At 36.3% G+C, this 19,992-nt stretch overlaps 1 protein-coding gene across 2 annotated transcripts in view; it reads left to right on the top strand.

Annotated features, from left to right (window-relative positions):
• ARHGAP15 (Rho GTPase activating protein 15) overlaps positions 1 to 19,992 on the top strand; it is a 645,466-nt gene that overhangs the window by 119,765 nt on the left and 505,709 nt on the right. For both annotated transcript variants that reach the window (XM_032145612.2, XM_058434361.1), the window contains one exon: positions 4,954 to 5,043. In XM_032145612.2, the coding sequence (XP_032001503.1) occupies positions 4,954 to 5,043 (90 nt within the window). The remainder of the gene's footprint in view (positions 1 to 4,953; positions 5,044 to 19,992) is intronic.

Below are 19,992 nucleotides of genomic sequence, written 5' to 3'. Positions count from 1 at the left end.
AGGGTGTGGAGTTGATGCTTGCTTTTCTTCTTCTTCTTTTTTTTTTTTTTTTTTTTAAACAGGGGTGATGAACATGGTTAGAGGCTGAAGGGCACGATCTATTTGATGGGGAGAAAGTAGAAGGAAATGTGAAATTCTTATTCTTGGACAACTCAGGAAATGAGGGACAAGACTGGATGAAATTAGGAACTAGAGATAAATAAGCCTTGGGCAGAAGGAGTATCTCTTCCTCTGAGGCAAAGCAGGACATGCCTTGTGAGTCCTTTTTGTGCTTTATGGTACTGACAGGTCAGGTAATTTTGACACTCACAGAGGCCAGTGTCCTGCCAAGGCATGGGAGCTTATTAGACAGATGGGCCAGCCACAGCCCCAGAATTTTGGGGCCGGAAGACAAAGTGGGACATGACACAGGAAAAAAATAGAAAATGTGAATTCTTATTCTTGGACCTGAAAAAGCCGTTTTTAGGTGAACTAGTAGGAGGGAAAGATGAGTGTGGAGGGGAGGCCATGGATTCCATTGTGATCAAGAACTTTGAACTTGGAATCCGATAAAAGTAAATTCATATCAGCTCAGGCACTTTCTAAGTACATGACCTTATGTCAGGCACTTGGCCGCTCTCTGCTTGGGTTTCTTCATGTGTAAGTTGAAAGCAATGGTAATATTTTCACAAGATTGTTGTAAGAAGTAAATGAGAAATCAATATTAAGCTTTCAGAGTGCAATAGATGAAGCTATCATTAAACTTTTTATTTGTTTGTTTATTTGGATTACACATACTAAGTATGAAAGTGGGAAGAGTTGTGACTGTTCTAGCACAAGGGCTGTGATCTCCATGAAGTCAGAACAAACCATTTCGTGGGGTGGACTTATAAGGGTTGAAGCTTTCAGAGAGCAGTGTCAAGAGGAAGAAGAGAAAGTGACTAGGAACACATACAAAGTTTGCTAAGCAGAGTCAAAGGCCCAGCTGAAGAAGGTAGACATTACTTGTAATATTGCTACCCTAAGTAGTCAAAAGTTTTTTCTCCAGTATTCGGGGATATGAGGAATATTATGGAGGGGCAAGCAGATGAGAGCGATATCCTTAGAGGAGAGGGCAGGTGGAGGAGTGGTTGAAGTGACTGTGGAATCAGGAATATAGGCCTGGACACGAAAGGAAGTGAAGCCAGGAAGGAATTCAGAGACTGGGAGATTGCACAAAGGTTGATGATTTTAATAGCATCAGAAACACACATAACAGGGTGGGGATAAGAAAATCTCCAGAAATGGAATCTGTCAGATGAGCAGCAGAATGAAAATCACTGAAGTGGAGACGGGGTGAAGGAGTGAGATTGTAAGGAGTGCAAGAGACAGGGCAAGGTCCTGGGGAGGATAGCCACAGGCGGGGTTTGGATTGTGATAAACCCATGCCAGGTGCTGTGGGATTTGCCTTAGGAGGCTGTAGGGTAAACACACCTGATAGCAATAGCTTAACAATCTCTTTGGAATGACCCTCTATGGCAGACACACCTGAATGTGTGTTTCAAGCTAAGGAATCCAGGAACAGCTAACCTGAAGATTCGTTCCTTGTCCATGAGGAACACCTGAGCCCTCATCCAGTCTCGTGGATCACAGGCCGCACAGGGGAATGAGGCTCTGAGTTCTGGGTTGGATGAAGGTTGCCAGGTGGAGGTCCTTAAGGGGAGGCTGGTAAGTGAAAATGCTATATAAACTGCATGCTGGGAGCAAGAGGTTGTGGTTTTCCTGCCTGGCCCTCCGCCACTGGGCTGTGTGAGCCCGCTGCCATTGGTGCGTTCCAGTACGTGAGCTGGTTCTCCTGTCCAACCTGGCACCACCGGCCTCTTTCCCCGGTACGTAAAGCCTTAGTAAAATCCCATATCTTGTTTGCTGGCTCTGGGTCTCATCTTTGGCCTCTTGAACCTCAGCCCTATTGGGGTTAATAAGGATTCAGTACAACAGATGCCGATGAGAACATTTTGAGATTGACAAAGCTGGATAATCAGAAAACTGTAAAAGCTTAGACTGTTTTACCCACAGGCTTCCTTTAGCTCTATAGCATATGGAGTTCGTAGGTAATTATACAGAAATCGAAAGCTAATGGAGACTTTTCAAGGAAGAGTCAGTATCTCCCTTATCCCTGGAGTTCAGGGAGCCCAGCACAGTGGGTAACACATTGACACATAGTAGGTGTGCAGTAAATGTTAATTGAGTGACTTTGTGTAATCTCACATTTAATCCAAATATGAGTCCATTAAACTGTTTCTCGCTTTTCCGAATCACAAACCAAAGACTGCTTAACCATTTAAAAAAAAAATAAAAATCTTAATTGCTGTAAAATTGGGAATTTTAAGACACTAAAGTCTTCCTTCCAAAGCACAAAAGCTAGTTGCATTTTGGTATTTTTCCTTCATTCATGAATTCAGCAAATATTCATTGAACAACAACTATGTGCCAGGCACTGTTCCATACATTGGGAAAAACAGTAGAGGAAAAGGCAAACAAGGCCCTAGCTCAGGGAGCTTAATTCTAGTGGGGGAAACACAGACAGTCAGCATATAAAAATATATATGTTAATTTCAGTTAGGAGGAGGGCTGCAGTGAAATTAAAACAAGTAGTGGGATGGAGAGTAACCAGGAGTACTGGAGTACAGCTCTTTTATATATAAGACAGGCAAAGAAGACCTCTGACAAGGTGACATTTAGCTGGGAACTGAAGGATAAGAAGGAACCAGCCGTGTGAAGATTGGGAGGTATTCCAGGTAAACAGGTGGTGTAAAGGACCCTATGGCAAGATCACGTTTAACAGAGAAGGACAAAAACAAGATGAATATGTCTATTCTGGAGTCTAGTGAGAAAGCCATAGCTTTTCCCAAATTCTTACATGTTTTTAGCATATGATCACGGTGTATATTCAATTTTTAAGGGCTGTATCATGGTTAAGAACAGTCTCTGCAGTGACACTGCTTGGAGCTAAATCCTGGCCCCTTCTTTTCTAGCTGGGTAACCTTGAGGAAATTTACCTAACTATTCTGGCAGGTTTTCTTACCTATAACTTAGTGATGATAATACCTACCTCATACAGTTGTGAATGTTAAGATTTCACAGAATCATTTGGTTAATATTTATTGCACACTTATTTTGTGTCAATGTGTTAGCCACTGTGCTGGGCCCTAGAACTCCAGAGGCAAGGGAAATACTGAATCTTCCTCATATTAGCCTTAGACTTCTGTATAATTGCCCACAAACTCTCTATGATACAGAGGTTATACACTAAATGAATTATCAATAATTGTTGTACTTAGGTAAGTACCTGGAACATAAAAAGTGCTTCTTAAAATAATTAAACCTTTTTTCCCCCTGCCTTGACTGTATGGGGAAAAACAAGCCATTTTGTTACATACTCTTAATGATTATTTTTGTTGGCTCTGAGTATCCCCTAATGTCATTAAATCTATAAGAAGCATGTTGTTTTAATTTTTCTACATCATAAATCACTTGACAAAGACTATCACTATCATGCTTTGAAATCTTCTAAAATAGTGATCACCTGGGCGGCAGAGCGCAGGTGAAACAATAAAAACTTTTCACTGATCAAAATCTCTTTAAGAAGCATGGCTCATTTTGATGAGTTTCTCCTGAGGTTACTAAATAACAACAAAAAAAGGTAGATGTGCTATCAAATTCTATCCTGCCGGCTGAGTTTATCCTGTAGGAAAGTTATACAATGTTTCAAAAAAAAAATTCAGTTGCCAGAAAAAGTCTCATAATTTACCATAAAAAAACAAATTTCTGGCTTCTGAAAAAGTCTTTTTATGTTAAACTTATAGAATTGGACATAATGGCTAAGAGGCAACAAATGTGGACAGAATCTGTTTGTAAAAATATATTTACCATTCTTTCATAATTTCATGTTTTATCCTAATGTTCATAATGTTAAAAACATTGGCTAAAAATATTATAAGCTTCATATACTAAAATTCTGAACTATTTTATGGACAATGACTTGAGAAAAGTATGGAATGTATGGAGAAACCCAGAAAATTTATCTGTGGAGAAACTTCTTGAAAAAATAGTAAAGAAATTCTCCAAACTGGTAAACTTTTAAAAAAATAATTGGCGGTATGGAGGTATGCGAATATGAAGTTGTGTAAGTATGATTAACTTGAATCAAGTGAAAATATGAAGAGACAAATGTGGGTGATATTCCTATTGATTATTGTGAATCATTGAAATAAACATCTTTTAAGTAATACATTGTAATTGTGTAATAGGAAGCACACATTATAATCCTTTTGGTCTAAGTTAAATTTACCAAATGAAATTATATTTATGTGTATAGTCTTAAGGTCTGAAAAGTGAATTTCTAAAAGGCATAGTTGACACTTAATAAATATGTATTGAATTTGCTAACATGTGAAACACAAACCTGAAAGGGGACTTGGAGATTAATCCACCTGCTCAATTTTCTAGATGATGTAGTCAGATTCTAAGCAACTCTACTATAGTCGCAAAGCTAAAACTCTGTAACGGTTTTTTTGCATTGCACTATGATTTATCAATTTTTTCTTTTACTGTTAGGTCTAAAAGTAATATAACTTAACATGCTTTTATGTTTAGCCATTGAAGAGCAATATTCCATATTACTAAATAGCAAATTTTAAAACTTTCATTATTCTTAAATTACTAAAGAATACCATCTCAAAATGTCAGTATTCTAGATATCAATTTTTCCTATGGTTTACAGTTAATTAATTTTAAAAATAGGTCTCTAATTTTAGACATTTAAAAATATTAGGTCCCAAATGAAAATTCCTACAATTAGGTTTCCCCTGGGGAAAACAAAAAAGGCATTATATCATAAATATGTATAGCTACTAACTCAATAAACTCCTGTTTCTCTGACATCCACCTACAATGTTGCATCCTTTTATTCTTATTTCATTTTTGTGATTACAGAAAACTGGGCACAAACCAGAAAGTGTGGATTTGTGTGGAGCACACATTGAATGGGCCAAGGAAAAATCTAGCAGAAAGAATGTCTTTCAGGTAAGAATGTTACATATATTCAATTTATTCCTATTCTCTCTAAATCTGAGCTCTCTTGGGTAACTAAAATAAGACTACCTTCTTGTGATGTGCTCATGTACATGAACTCGTTGTCTGAAGGTCATGAAAGGCGACTCCTCTTCCCAGTTGAATCTTTGGTTTTGTTGCTTTTTTTTCTGGCGACTGGTTGCTATATAAACACAAAATATATGTTGCATGTTGATATAAACACAAAAGTCATTGAAGTTTGCAGTATATGTGATAGATGTCTGGGATTCAAACATGGGATGTTTGACTTAAATAGATTTGATCTAGAATTTTCAGATGCACACCAACTAAGATTCACCAAGTGTAAGCTATTTACATTCATTGACACTCTTGCCTTCCAGTCATTAATTACATTTACCAGTGTAACTTAATGGAGGAGGCTGAACAGCTATAAAAAATAGATTCTTTCATATTGCATACTTTGGTTTTTTGAAAAAAAAAGTTGATTAATAATTACAATCACATTCGATTGAATGGAAAGAACCAGATGAAATCCTTGAGAGAGATAAAATTGGAAAATGTAATTTCACACGTTACCAAAATCACTAATTTGCATGATTTATCTGGCAATTAATAATTTTAGATTATGGAGTTTGATTTTCTATTTTATATGAAATTTTATATTTCCAAAGTAACCAATAATTAGGTATATTTTAGAATTTATATAATTTAGTAGAAGGGAGATAGATTATAATAATTATTTTTTAAATTAAATGTCTTCTGAGAGCATGTTGGCCCTTGAATAAAAGTCAATTCTTCTTAAATGCTTTGCTGAAATTAATATTGTGTCCTATGGAAGCATAGGTAGGTGACGTTTTCTACCTATACTCACTGAGGGGAAGAAGCTGGTTTCCAGTTTGGTTTGTATTTTCCAGGTGCTGTTCAGGTATATCCAAATAATTTGGGTCCGTGAAATATTTTAACACATTCTGGAATAAATTACTTTTCTGGTTCTAGTTTTATTTTGCTTAGGTATAGAGATTTTTTATCAAACAAGAAAGTGAGGGAATATATACAATTATTATTTGTCAATTAAAAATAAAATTTAAAAAGGAAGGAAGGAAATAAAAGGGAGAGAGAAAAGACAGAAGAAAACCAAACATGCTTGTCCTGAAATCACTGCTCTAAAGCTGAAAGTGACTAAGATGTGGCTTTACAGAATCAAGAAGGAGAAATAAACTTTCTTTTAAAGGGAGGAACTATAGATCAGTGACTTCCCCTTTTCCCCAATTTCTTGCTCTTATTATTCTACCACAAATAACACAATTTAGAGGTTATAATTCTAGCCTTATGACAAACCCAGATGATCAACATAAGAAGCTCTGAAGTAGACTGGGTAAGCTCAGTGGTAGAGCCTTATTATGTACTGTGAATTTAGCATCCTAATCACCAACATTGTAAAAGATGTTGAAATTTGTCGTAGATATTATTCTTGGACAATAGCAATTCTTTGGAGATGGGCTAAGCCAGCCTTTTTCAGCTTCTTCTGTTAATCTTATGAAGAGTTAAATTAGTTCACAAATGAGGATGACAGTCAACTATATATGATGCATACAGGGCTGAAAATATTGATGAAAAAATTATTTTTATATAACTATGAACATTATATGAACAGATAGACATTTCAGCCACCTATATGGACAGTGTGTATCATCCCAATCTTTTCAGGGTATGACGAACCACATCCTGTTGCAATTTTCTACTTGATTTTTATATTTTTGAATGTAGATCCTTCCAAAGATATTAAAAATTATTCTCACTTTTGGTAGCTTTCTGAAGGTGAAAATTTTGCCAGCCAGTTTTGTTTGTAATGTAATTAAACAGTTCATGGGGCCTCAGTCTTCTTACAGATGCTTTATTTTATTTTATTTTTTTACTCTTGTACTTTTAGAGAAACAAGAGGTGATCATAAGGATATTGTGAATAACAAAGCAAAAGAAAAGATTAAAGTTTCATGTTCTGTTTCATTCTTTTTGAGTGAATCCCTTGGTTTCCTTGTCGTGCTGAAATCTTTTAATCGCCTAAATGCATGACTTTTGGTAAAATTTACTAATACATATCGATAGATAGAGACTATGAGAGTAAGCCTTTTGAGAGGAACAATATAAATAGCTTCTATAGTTCTGTTAACAAAAAAGCATCGGGAAGAATTTGCCAGAGAGCTAAATCTAGATGACTTGCATCAATATTTGATTAGATACATTAGCTGGTCAAACTCTCAAATGATCAGAATAAACATGATTATGTCTCAAAAACCTAGTATTAAGGCATTGTTGGATGTTGGAGTGTGTGTGTGCAATGGTTTCATTACCTACAGAATAATGAAGTGTTTCTCCCTGACTGAAAAAGACCATCATAGCTTCAGCTGATGTGCTACGTTGGAAATAGCTTTAGAATTCCAAGTTTGAATTAGGCTTGGTGTTCAATCTCAGTCTATGAATTATAGATTACAGATAGCGAATGACTATTGAGATTTTTGGTTCAAAGAAAATCAAAGAGCAAAATTAGAAATAATTTTAAAATTTGAAGTCTGTCTTTAAAAAGTTTGATGGATTAGCGATTGTATGCCATGTAATTACAATGGCCGCAGAGAAGTTGAACTTAAAAGGAAAACAAAAAATTGTGTGTGCCTGAGAGATGCTTGCAAGTCTCAGAAGCACACATTTGTGACAACCATAAATGGACAGATTTCATTTATTTCATTTGTTCATATATGCTGTTTGGATGTTTGTTTTCTCTTTGTATTGAAAGCCAAATTTTGCTTCCTGGTTGAAATCCTATCAAACTGTTGACATGGATTCAATCTTATTTGATTGCTATGTAGAAACATAACAATGACAACATTAATTATTAAGTTTTGGTATTCAACAACTTTCAGTAAATCAGAATGATGCTCGCTTGCTAAGTTTAAGAATATCTGCATATTTTATAACAGCACACCCTTTGGCCTAATTGGTACTACTTAACAATAAATAATAAAAGAATTCTATAATAAAGTATATATTAGATGTTATAATTTATATTAAAATATATACATGAATATACATGTATAAAATATATCTACTTATATACATAAAATATATATGCAAATATACATATGTATATATACCGTACCTGTGTATATACACACCTAATAGCTTGACCTCAGGAAATAGAGTAAGCACTTCCACACACAAACACAGAAAGACACTACACATTTATAAAAGATCATACAAATTCTAAGTGAAAGTGGTAGATGTCCATTGCTGCTAACTTTTGTTTAATTCTGCATTTATGTTCATTGTCAAGGACTGTCACAAGTTTGATGTAGTTTGAGAAACCTTTAGCAACTCAGCTGTAATGAGCTGGGTATGAGTTTTCTTAGTTAAGAGCAACACTAGGCCTTCATCAGGGCTAGAGTGAGTAAAAAGATTTATGTTCAAACCACATGTTTTAAACATTCCTGCTAAGTGCTAGTTTGCTCTTTGGTGTTTAGCCTGAAATTTAAAGCACTAAGGATTAAAAGGATTACAACATAATCTTAAATAATCCTAAATGTCATTTACAGAGAGATAGTTGTAATAACTAAATAAAAGCATGTGAAAGGATGGCAGCATTGTCAGGCAGCCTCCCTCACACAAGCGGGGCTACTGTCACCTTCTGTTTCCTGGCTGGGCACATTAGGCAGTTACAGTCTTTCAATAAGAAGTTCAACTGAGAAAATGGCTGCAAAATAATTTAGAACAAGTTTGTTTAAAAAAGAAATTCTTATATCTTGTTTACAAGTTGAAGGAAATTTTTCAGTTAGGTTTTGTCTTTTCCTTTGAAGACAAACCTTTCTGAGTTAAATATTTTGGAAAGCCTAGGGAAAGGAAGTTTGTGACATGGCTATCAAATAGACAACTGATCTATCTCTAAAAAATTCCCCAACCTCCAAGGAGATATCCCCTTATTAAATATATGAGAGTCTCAAAGCACTATAATTATTTCCATGTCATTAAATTTAGTACTTAAATATCTTTACTTAAATATTCTGTCATGCAAATTAGTTTTGTCTCCCCAAAGAAAATATATAGATAGAAACTATATCCCATACTCTCTTCTACTTATTAAACCAGAAGACTGAACACTTTTTAGCTGAATAATTGTTACTGCGAAGGGCAGAGTTGCATTTCTTTAGTAAAACAAAACAAAACAAATTCACTCCTATTAAAAAATAGGAATTGGAATCCACAATATAGGCCCCGTACTCCAAAATTTCCAGGGTGTAAATAGGGAGTAAAGATGAAGAAGATAACTGTATCCTGGGTCTTTTTCATGACAGGTTATAAGACAGCATTATTTATTTAAGATAATTAAGTCATTTTTACTCTAAAAATTTACCTTTTCTTACAGCCAGACAGTGACTGGGCCTCAGTTTTCCTGAGTTTTCTTTAAAATAAAGTTTTTAAAAGCATACATTGGGCTCTTCTATAGATTACATGCTTTCAGTAGGATAATTCTACCAATTAATAAATCATGGCTGATTAGGAATATGTCAATTACCTGCTTGCTGCTTGAAAGGCAGAAAAAATTAAATGACTAAAGAAGATGAAAGTCTGTTATCCTCCCCCCGCCACCACCAATTTGTAACCTCAGCAAATATCATGGTCACATTTCCTGGATTTGAGATTCTTTTTCAAGATTCTTTTTCAATATATTAAAAAATAGATCTCGGGGGACAGATTCTGTCCCTAAAAGTAAACCTTGGAATAGATTTATTATTTATATTACTTCTCTGACTTTAGATGGAGTCTTCTGACTATAATGTATATTAAACTTTTTTATGTAATATTCCTCATGGGTATGCATTACATTTAAACATAATTTGATCTCTCTGATCTGAATATGTCTTATCTTAAAATGTTTAAGTACTACTTAAGTTTATTAATGTGAAGATAATTTAATAACATCTTTAAAAAACATAATTTTAAGCCAAAAAGAAAACTACTGGTATTGTGCTTTTATCCATTTCCTTGTGTTACAAGTGGTGGTTTAAAATAAATCTGAGCTTTTACCAATTTTCTCTTTATTTTTCAGTGCTTGTAGTTAGACTAAATGCAAAAGGATGATTCTTCACATTCATACATGCATTAGATTTCCAGTAAAGCTGGTTTCACTTTAGAGAATTAAAGTATCTTAAAAGACACGGCATTAAAAATAGACCAGAGTAAGAGAAGCATTCATGTCTAACACAGTTGTTTTTTGCTCTACAACTTGTCCCCAATCATTTTATCTACCTATTAGATATTGATCCATCATTCAGGAGGTGCAGTGGAGAGAACACATGAGTCTGGGGACGTGTGTTCCAATTTGGGCTATGTCAGTTGTAACTTTATGTAGAACTCACAGCAAGATCCTCCAACTTTGTCACACCAAGGAAATATGAGATGACAGTCCTCACCTCACCTGCCCATCTGTGTTAATACTAAAATGAAGCAATCCTGTATGTTGTGTGTGTGAGAGCAACTACAAAGAAGTGATTTTAATATAAATACAGCAGACTCATTATTCATCTACTAACCAGATCATCTCACAATGTTTTGAGGGAAATTCCAGATAAGAATTTTAGAAGAATAGGGTTGAGAGAGGTAAATATCTGTGAAATGCAACTCAGAATTTCTGCTCTACTTCTGGTCTTTCTGTTGCCTTCTGAACTTAATAGACTGATATTTAATACACAACATGAAAATCTTTTTATTGTCTAAGAATATAGATCCTTAATCTTATTTTTAATGTGCTATTCTTAGCGTCATTAATATCCAATTAATATAATCAATGACATATTCAAATTAATACTTAAAAGCATATCACCTTGAAAGGCCTACCAAACTGTTAATAGAAACTTGCAAAAGGTAACTTAGAAACAAGTGTAGCAACTATGCCCCAAGTGAAAGAGGGACAGTAGTGACACTTATTACTCCCCTACTGAGGTATCAGTACAATACTGTTTTTCTGATTGAAGGGGAAAGAGATATGATTATTTGAATGATGTTTAGCTTCACTTCTGTTGATGGGTTTACACAGATTTTGCACAGAGGGAGGCATAAAATTTTATAATTAGAGATTTGATTTAGGAATATGAATGTCAGGGGTATATAAAGATTGAGTGCAAATGGTAGTATCTGGGGACAGGAAATAAAATTGATTGTAAGAATCTAGATGAGACCAAGAGAGCACGTTAGCTTTGACTGATGAAAGGAGAAACAGAAACAAGAAGATGGATGGAAAGTACATTCTGCAAATGAAGAACATGGCTGTTGGTTCAGATAATGTGACTTGGGAACCACTGTCTTTTTGCATGTTTAATTTTCTAAGAAATAAACCTTTTTTAAAAAATACATTCTAGACATCTAGAATTAAGATATATAAACTAAGTATATCGTTAGGGAAAACAACACGAACTTTATGTTGCCTGGGTGATCCTGTGAAGCTCACTAGTCAAAGCCTTAGACATCAAGGATGTATGCTCATTTGCACACCTTCGTTGTTTCATTACTAGAGGGCATAATGCTGCCTTACTAGATTAATTCTTTTTGAACTATCAAAGCAGCATGCAACCAGATGACAGTAAAGATTGAAAATAGTAGTATTAGTACATTTTGGTCCCCAATTAGTGAAGGGAACCAAAATTTTGTAATTCTAAAATACCATAAAACAAAAGAAAAACGGAAAAAAAAAAAGTCAACTTGGCTTCTTCTGTTTCTAACATTTCAGCAGAAGGATGGATGCACATCACCTAATGAACTTAGACAACTGGATAGCTCACTTCACATTGCCTTCTGGAATAGCTGGCTATGTGAGCTCAAAGATATGAGTTGTGCAGTTGGAATAAATTGTGGGTTTTAGTCTGACACCAGGCTAAATGCACCATGCTGTTCTTCATTTACTGACATCACATTGTGAATCCCCTCCTCTCATGGAACATATTCTGTTTCTTGATGATTTGGTAGAGCTAGTGTGATGGTCTCTATGCCATCCATGGGCTCCTGTGGCTTGCAACGCACTTTCTCTGTTTTCCCATAAGCAGAATGAGACTAACTGAGGGGTCAAACCTGAGACTTGACACGATGTACTCAAACCTGGGCAAAAGAAACCACTGCCACTGGGGAATTTTATAGAGTAAGATAGAATCAACAAGTGTATGGTTTTTCTACTTGTTATTTTAATCTCATTTATAAAGTATAGAAAATATTATATTGATGCTAGCAAGACAATATTCAAGCCAAGTGATCCTTTTTCATATCTGTTTCAATATTTTTTATTTTTAAAGAGAGCAGCCATGTGTATTTCATGCTGCGTATGATTTTTAATAGGAAACAGACCTATTCCAGAAAAAGGAACAATTTAATCCCTAAAGCTGGTACATAATAGATGGGGCCAGTAAATGGTATCACATTTTACAGCTTGTCCATAAGGATGACACAGGGTGAAATAAAATTGAGTGCTTTTGGATAGCATAGGCTCACTGGCAGATAAATAGATGATGCTATTCAGTTTTTAGAAACATAAGGTAATGAAGCTGGATCTGAAAGCAAGAGAAAAAATATATATATATATTCAGTGTTTATATGCCACAAGCCACTGAGCAGGAGGAAAATCTGGGCAGTGGTGAGCAAAGCTGAAACCTCAGAGCGATGTTTAAAGCAATATAAGAAAATAACAAAGCAAGCATCCATAAACAAAGGCTTGAACAGAAAAATAAGTTCAAGATGAAAGGAAAATGGCCACACTTATGCATAACTGGAAAGGCCACTTATGGCATCTATGCATACAGTCTCTCAATGTAAGAGTTAAACATACTACTAAAAATTTAGCAGAAAAAAAATTTCAAAAGATATAAAACACTGCAGGGCAGTTAAGGATTCTTGGTACTTGAAGAGGGGAGGAGGCTGCTCTTTTATCTTAACAAAACAGGATGTTGAGAGATGGCCTAAGTGAAACAATGAAATGAAATGGTTGATGTTGGGGATAAATCAGGAAGGAAGCTGTTTGAACTCTTTTTGGATAACACTGATGGGTATGAGATGGCTTAACCAAGGGAGAGGCGTTCACGTGGAGGGTTTAGATGCGTTTCTTTTTAGTAGAGAGCTATTGGATTCTTGACCTCAGCCTCATCAATTTAGCTAACATTGCATTTCCAGCACTGGGAGAAATTCTAACAGTCTCACTTTCTGGGTGAACAAGTGCAAACTAAAAAAATTACAGTGGCAAAATTAACAAATTGCAGAAGCATCTTGAAAACAGAAATACCAATATTGAGGATTCCTTTTCCAAGTAACTTAGAAAGACCTTGATTGTGGTCTTTTTTTTTTTTTTTTTAAGTTGAATTTAAGCAATGCTTCATTTTCAAAATTCCCATGCCCTTGATCAAGTAAAAGATAAGCTTCTGATATTTGAGATCTGCGATAGATTTGAAATCAATTCATGGAAAGGGAGGTTACGAACATACTCTTTTGATGTGTAGGATGTACTGATAGGGGTGGCAGAAAATTATGTGAAACCCTTCTCTTTTGACAGCTATACTGGAACGTTTATAACCACAGATGTTATTTGTCCATCAGAAAGGAAAATATTTGTTTCAAGCTTCAGGCATTTTCTATACAGTATCAAAATGAAATTCAATCTCAATGTTTAATGCATATGAAAATAAGTATTTGGAGGGGACAAATAGTAGAAAACAATTGAACCCCACAGAATATAACTAGCAATATGGAAAAAAATGCTGGCTTCATTACGAGCAAATTTGTCCTTTTACTAAACTAAGGATTGTTCTATTATTAACATAGGAAATCTTAGATGGACTGCACAGAATGCTGCATTATTCATAAAAGCATTGCTGCCATCTGGTGGCTACTTGGCATTTCAACACTGACTTCTCTGATTCGATTTGACTGGGTGCTCTTGGGAGGTATTTAAAGAAGAGCTTTAAGTGGTAAAATATAAATGTGGACCTCCTCTGGCCCTACATGTCATTCATCTGATGGCAGTTCTTTCTCCCTGTCTGGTCGTGGAATGGAGGATTCAGGGAGAGGAAATGAGATACTTGGATATCTTTTGTCCTGAATATGAAAGTATATTTTACATGGCTTATCTAAAGAAGTTACTCTTGGCTGTTGTTGACTGATGAATTTTATCAACATTCATTTCTGTTGGCAAATAAGTATATACCCAAATATTAAGAAGATTTATTGAATCTAAAGATATGCCATTTTGCTTAAATAAGAATATACATGAGATGCTTTAATCCCTCATTTGGATCTAAGCATGAATTTTTTTAAGTTATCACTCACTGAATTTGACTTTAGAAATAATATAATTTAGAATGTCAAAAAAGAAAATGTGTAGAGGTTCATAAATGTCTTCCCATTTATTCAATTGTTATATTAAAAGGGTAGGATTGTTAATGACTCAGAAACTCGTAATCTTTCTTCATGAATTTTCAAGTTAAATGACAAATACTCAGTTCACGTCGCACTTTTTGTTGAAAATAAAATAGTTAAAATTTAAGAAATTTTGATGATTCTCAAGCATCAGTGTATTAACTCATTCTTAACAAGAACCAATTAGAATTAGGATATCTGTGTAATTTTAGTACGGTTTTAAGTTTCCAATAATTGTAGAAAGTCTCCTTGTATGTAATGAAAACCTTGACCCTTTAAATGGCTATTTATATAGATCACAAGTCTTTGAGGATTATAGGAGATAATGAGTTAAAATTGCCCCAGGAGGAAAGCTGAAGTTTTCTTCTGAATTCTCAGGGATGATATTTAATAGTTAATATTCAGTTTCTAGTGAATATTTCCCTGTATCATTAAACTGCCTTCTGATTTAGTAAAAGTCAGATAACAAAGAATGATTACACTAAATCTGGAGAATTATATATCGAATGAATATTATCCTTTACAAGAAAATGTGGAAATGCCTATATTGAAAGTAAGACTTTTGGGTTTTATCTTTAAATTTGTGGGTGAGATTTTCAATCTGTGAATACATACTTGATATTCCCTTTGTTACTAGCTATTTCTACCACTAAAAATAATTACTTCTTCAAAATATGTCATTTGGTTTATGGAAGAATGTTGCTCATCTTCTCTAGGAAGATGGCTCGATTCCCCATCCTTCTTCTGTTCTCCATTCTAGCCACATTTAGGAAGAGGATATGAACAACAACAGTAAAACCTTGCAAAGAAAGTAAAATCAATAATGATTATATCCCTGTCTCTTTCATCTGTAAGTATAAAATTGCAAGTAAATTATTCTCCTAATAGACTTGGATACAACCCTGAGGTGGTATCTAATGGCTCCATAATAGAGATAGTAAACCTTGTAGCTATGGTCAGGATGCCCTGGGTTTTAGTCATAAGTTGCTAATGTTTGTTTCAATAACATTTGCTCTTTGGCAGCTTTTACAGCTACTTAACACTAAATTCCCATTTAGTCAGGAGGATCATTCATATACTGTAATGAATGATGTCACCTTAAATCCTTTAGTATGTAATTGCTGGATGTTACATTTTATAGTGGGGCATTTGATGGTGTATTTGTTTATGCTAAATTTTATGACAGTGACAGCTGTATCTTGGAGGAATGACTCTTTTTTTTTTTTTTTTTTTTTTTTTATTTTGAGATGGAGTCTCACTCTGTCACCCAGGCTTGAGTGGAGTACAGTGGCACCGTGTTGACTCACTGCAACCTCCGTCTCCTGGGTTCAAGCAATTGTCCTGCCTCAGTCTCCGGAGTAGCTGGGATTACAGGAACCCACCACCATGCCCAGCTAACTTATTATTTTTTTTAAATATTTTTAGTAGAGACAGGGTTTCACCATGTTGGCCAAGCTGGTCTCAAACTCCTGATCTCGGGTGATCTGCCCGCCTTGGCCTCCCATAGTGCTGGGATTACAGGCCTAAGCCATGTGCCTGGCCGACAGTTTTCTTTCATAGGAATCTAGTTTCAAATCTTTTTAAGCAAATAGTTTCATCACATTTGCCTTCTGGCTTAGGCTAGGTTCCCCTGAAAGCAAAATTCGAAACTAGGAATTGTGTGCAAGCAGTTTATTTGATTGAAGAAAGCAGAAATTAAGAACTAGCAAGAGTGAAACAGAAGGAAGAAAAGCCAATGCAGAACCCATTATTGAGGTGGTCACAGGGTGGCTAGGACACTTGCCAGAATTTTCCACCCAAGGATGGACAAGATGAAGCATTTGTTCATTAGCTCCTGAGCCTTTGGTTTCTGGTTGCCTCGGGGAGGGGATAATGTCTTTAGATCTTGAGTTTCAGGCTGTTCATGGGTGGGCGTGTCAAGAAGGCTCTTTCAGGTGTCCCACCCTGTAGAACCAGGAAATATCCACAGCAGAAAGTAAAAGATTGTAATGCATGCTGAGGCAAGATGCAGTCAGTACAAAGGAGTTGAAGTCCACACAGAACTGTTGCACCAGCTGCAGCTGTAGTGACACCCACACAACTAAGAGGATGTGCACAGGAAGCATCTGACGCAATTTACCCCTTGCAATATTCAAGTTTACTTATCTCATGTTAAATCTAATCTGTTGCCATGTCTTCAGAATGGTGGCTGGTCTCAATCTCTACAAAAGAGCTAATAAAAAAGTTTTTGTTTAAAAAATAAAAATAAGAAAGCTTCACTCCTCCACTGCAACTGTGTATGAGGCCATATTTGATACTTATCATCTACCACCTTCACTCATTCTAGATTTTCCTCATCCTCAGCCAGAAGGAGTCTAGTCAGTTTTGTTTGCCTGATGGAGTCAATCGGACCTTCATATACGCAGGGTCTGAACCTTTGATTTTTTTTTTTTTTTTTTTTTTACTTTGTCACGCCCTGTTCACTGTAGTTGACAATTCCCTGCTCTCATCAGGCCTAGATGCACCACAAGACATCTCAGTGAATCATCTGACTTCCAGATTCATTCTTCCTCCTGCTGCTGTGCATATGCAACCTTACCTTCTCATTATAATTAGGGTCAGTTATCCCTATGACTATAGTAGCTATTTTAGTTGCCTGCTTGTACACATCTTGAGTATCCATAGTTACCATGCAGTGGTCACAGCTTTGAGTTCATGATACTTACTAATCCCTGTTAGAAGCAGAGCTCTCCTGTATCCCAAGAATAAGAATCTCTAATTCAGCAGAGCCAAAGTTGCAAAACCCAGAAGCATACATGCTGCAGATAGGTTACTACGGGGGCTACTCTTACTCCTACCTTTTCGTCCTTAGACCCATATATTCCACCTACTGGAGACACCATGTGATGTAACATCATGTATCAATGGTGTGCCATGCATTGATTCAGTGAATATACTGCAACTTGGAATATTGAACCCCCAAAAAACAGGATCCTGTCTCCAAACTACTACCTAAGCAGACACTTTAAGAGGCCACTTCATTATTAGATCAGGTTGAGTTCTTCCAAGTGATGTGACGTTTAGTAAGAACGGCAGATCTTAAGATCACATGCCTGGTGTTTCATTTCTCTCCTTTCCTTGAATTCAGGCAAGATCATGAATCACCCCACATTGCTAATTCAGCATTCTTAAAGATCTGGACTGGTAGGGCAGGCAGAGACACCATAAACAGAGAAAGCAAACCCATAGAATGAATCACTGTTCCCCCAAGGATGGAAGGGGTCTGATGTTGTCAGTTTGCTGTCAAGTACCTGGTTTGTCCTGAAGGGGTCAGTATCTGCCTCTGCTGCTGGAAGATCATGTAATCAACCGTGGTGGGTAGCCTCGGGGAGAAAAAGCCATGATGTCGAGTGTGTGCAGTGTCTCCATCTCTGCCACATGGCCACTCCACTCATGGGCCTATTGTGCCTGTTGTCAGTGACTAAAGAGAGGCTAAAAAACTTCAACTGACTAGTCATCTGGTGCATTGGCTTTCCCTCTGGTAGATGTAGACAAGGGTCTGCATGCTCTGGACACATTCTTATGAATCTTCTAATATTTCCCAGGCTTCTTGTTTCTAATCTTTCAGACTATCTCCTTCCAGGCCTCTGAACAGCAGGAAAAGTCACCTTCCACTGCCTGGAAATCAGTCTATATTCTAAATCAGTCTATATTCTAACCTCAGGCTACCCTCCTCTCGAGATTGCTGCTTGCATCTCTGTCCCATGGGAGGATTTCTCTTCACCACAGTCCTATAAGATGACCAGGTGGGTCTACGGTGCAGCTGCAGTCTTTTGTGTGTGTGTGTGTGTGTGTGTGTGTGTGTGTGTGCTCACCAACTTACTGAGCTAACCCATCCATGAATCAGGCTTGAGGTTTTTTTTCCATCATTCATCAGCTGGCTTCAAGCATCTCCATGAAGCCCTAGGGGAGAGCTCAGGGAGAGGCACCAGTGCTAACAGTGACAAGTAAAATGGGAATTTGAGGCATCTGTTTGTGGAACTTTCTTAATCCCTCTAGACCTGTTTGGGCCAAATTCTGAATATAGCATTTCAATCCATGGATTGTTGTCCACTCTATGATTCAGTGAATTCAAAAATACCCAGGTCATCATGAGAAGCTGAAGCCATAGAGTTGTCTGATGTCTTAGAGTTAGATGTTCCTTCTCTATTCTGACCCAGCAATAGGCCAGAAGCTACTTTTCAAATGGGAAGGATATTTTTGCTGTGGAAGGTAAGGCCTTCCTCCAGAACCTTATAGACTTTCGTTGTGAGGCTGTTAGTATAACCTACCACACACTCCACAGTAATATTATATTTCACTTTCTCACTAAATTTTCTGAATCATATTCCCAAGAGTCAAGGAGCTCACATTGACAGCCTGGACCTGCTGCAGGCATGGATAGTTATGAATAGCCACCCTGGTGTACGAATGACGTTCAGAAATACTCCTGTTGTCCAATCTACTAACTTACCTAGTAATGACAGCCCCGGGCTTGTGGTCATATCACCATATGAGAATATCTGAGTGAGGCCCAGATTCCTGATTGTCTGCAAATAGTGGTAGTTTTAAACCACTAAATATTGGGCTAGTTTGTTACAGAGCAATAGCTAATTGATACAAGTAATATGTCTACAGATACAATAGTTCGATTTTTACAAGAAATGGTGACATATTTGAAAGTCAAGTTCAACCGGTATTAATGGACCTTGGAAAAAAGGTAATGAGACCACAGTTCTTGGTGTCGGCTTCTAATAATTAATTACCAAGCACTAGCTCCATAGAGGTTTGTAGAGAACATGCAGGTGGTGCCATTTCATCTGGTCATGTAGCTTTTCTATTACTCAGATTGTTTATAGAAATAGCTGCCTAACAAAGTTAACTTCTAGGAAGGATGCCAGGTTACACGGAATCATACCAGAGTCTTAGAATCACATTGGGCTTTCACCCAAAGTTTTTGCAACATTAGGTGGAGGCAATATAATTTGGCTTGAAAAGTTACAAGGGGAAAAAAATGTCAGAAAATGCTCATGGAACAGGGTGTTCATAGTCTTCAAGATAGGATCTTTCTTGGCCTCCTGAAAATCAGAGAAAATTGTAAATCTGTGAGTTTTTTTTTTTAATAGTACAAACCAACAGAATCCAGGGTTGTCACACATCATTATTAGGCCAACAACTGTAGAACCCCAAAATTGAGCTGTAAGACATAAGAGCAGATAGAGCTACAGGTGGAAAATCTGAACATAGTCTAAAAGTTTTGGCACTTCAAGAGCTTCTGGGGGAAAGAAAAGAAATTTGATTTCTGTGTTGCTGATGGAAAAGCTCAAAAATTACCTGAGAAAATTGTATTTGACATATTTTTATTGCAAATGGTATTTTGCTATTTGTTTCTAAAAGTTGAAGATGACCTTGCATGTTAAAAATCATCAGTTTAGAAAGAATATGAAGTCTATGTTTGTTTGTATTTGGAATTAAGTATTCC

The sequence above is a fragment of the Hylobates moloch genome, unplaced genomic scaffold (assembly GCF_009828535.3).
Source record: "Hylobates moloch isolate HMO894 unplaced genomic scaffold, HMol_V3 SCAFFOLD_24, whole genome shotgun sequence".
NCBI lineage: Eukaryota > Metazoa > Chordata > Mammalia > Primates > Hylobatidae > Hylobates > Hylobates moloch.
This window is presented reverse-complemented; position numbering and strand designations above follow the sequence as displayed.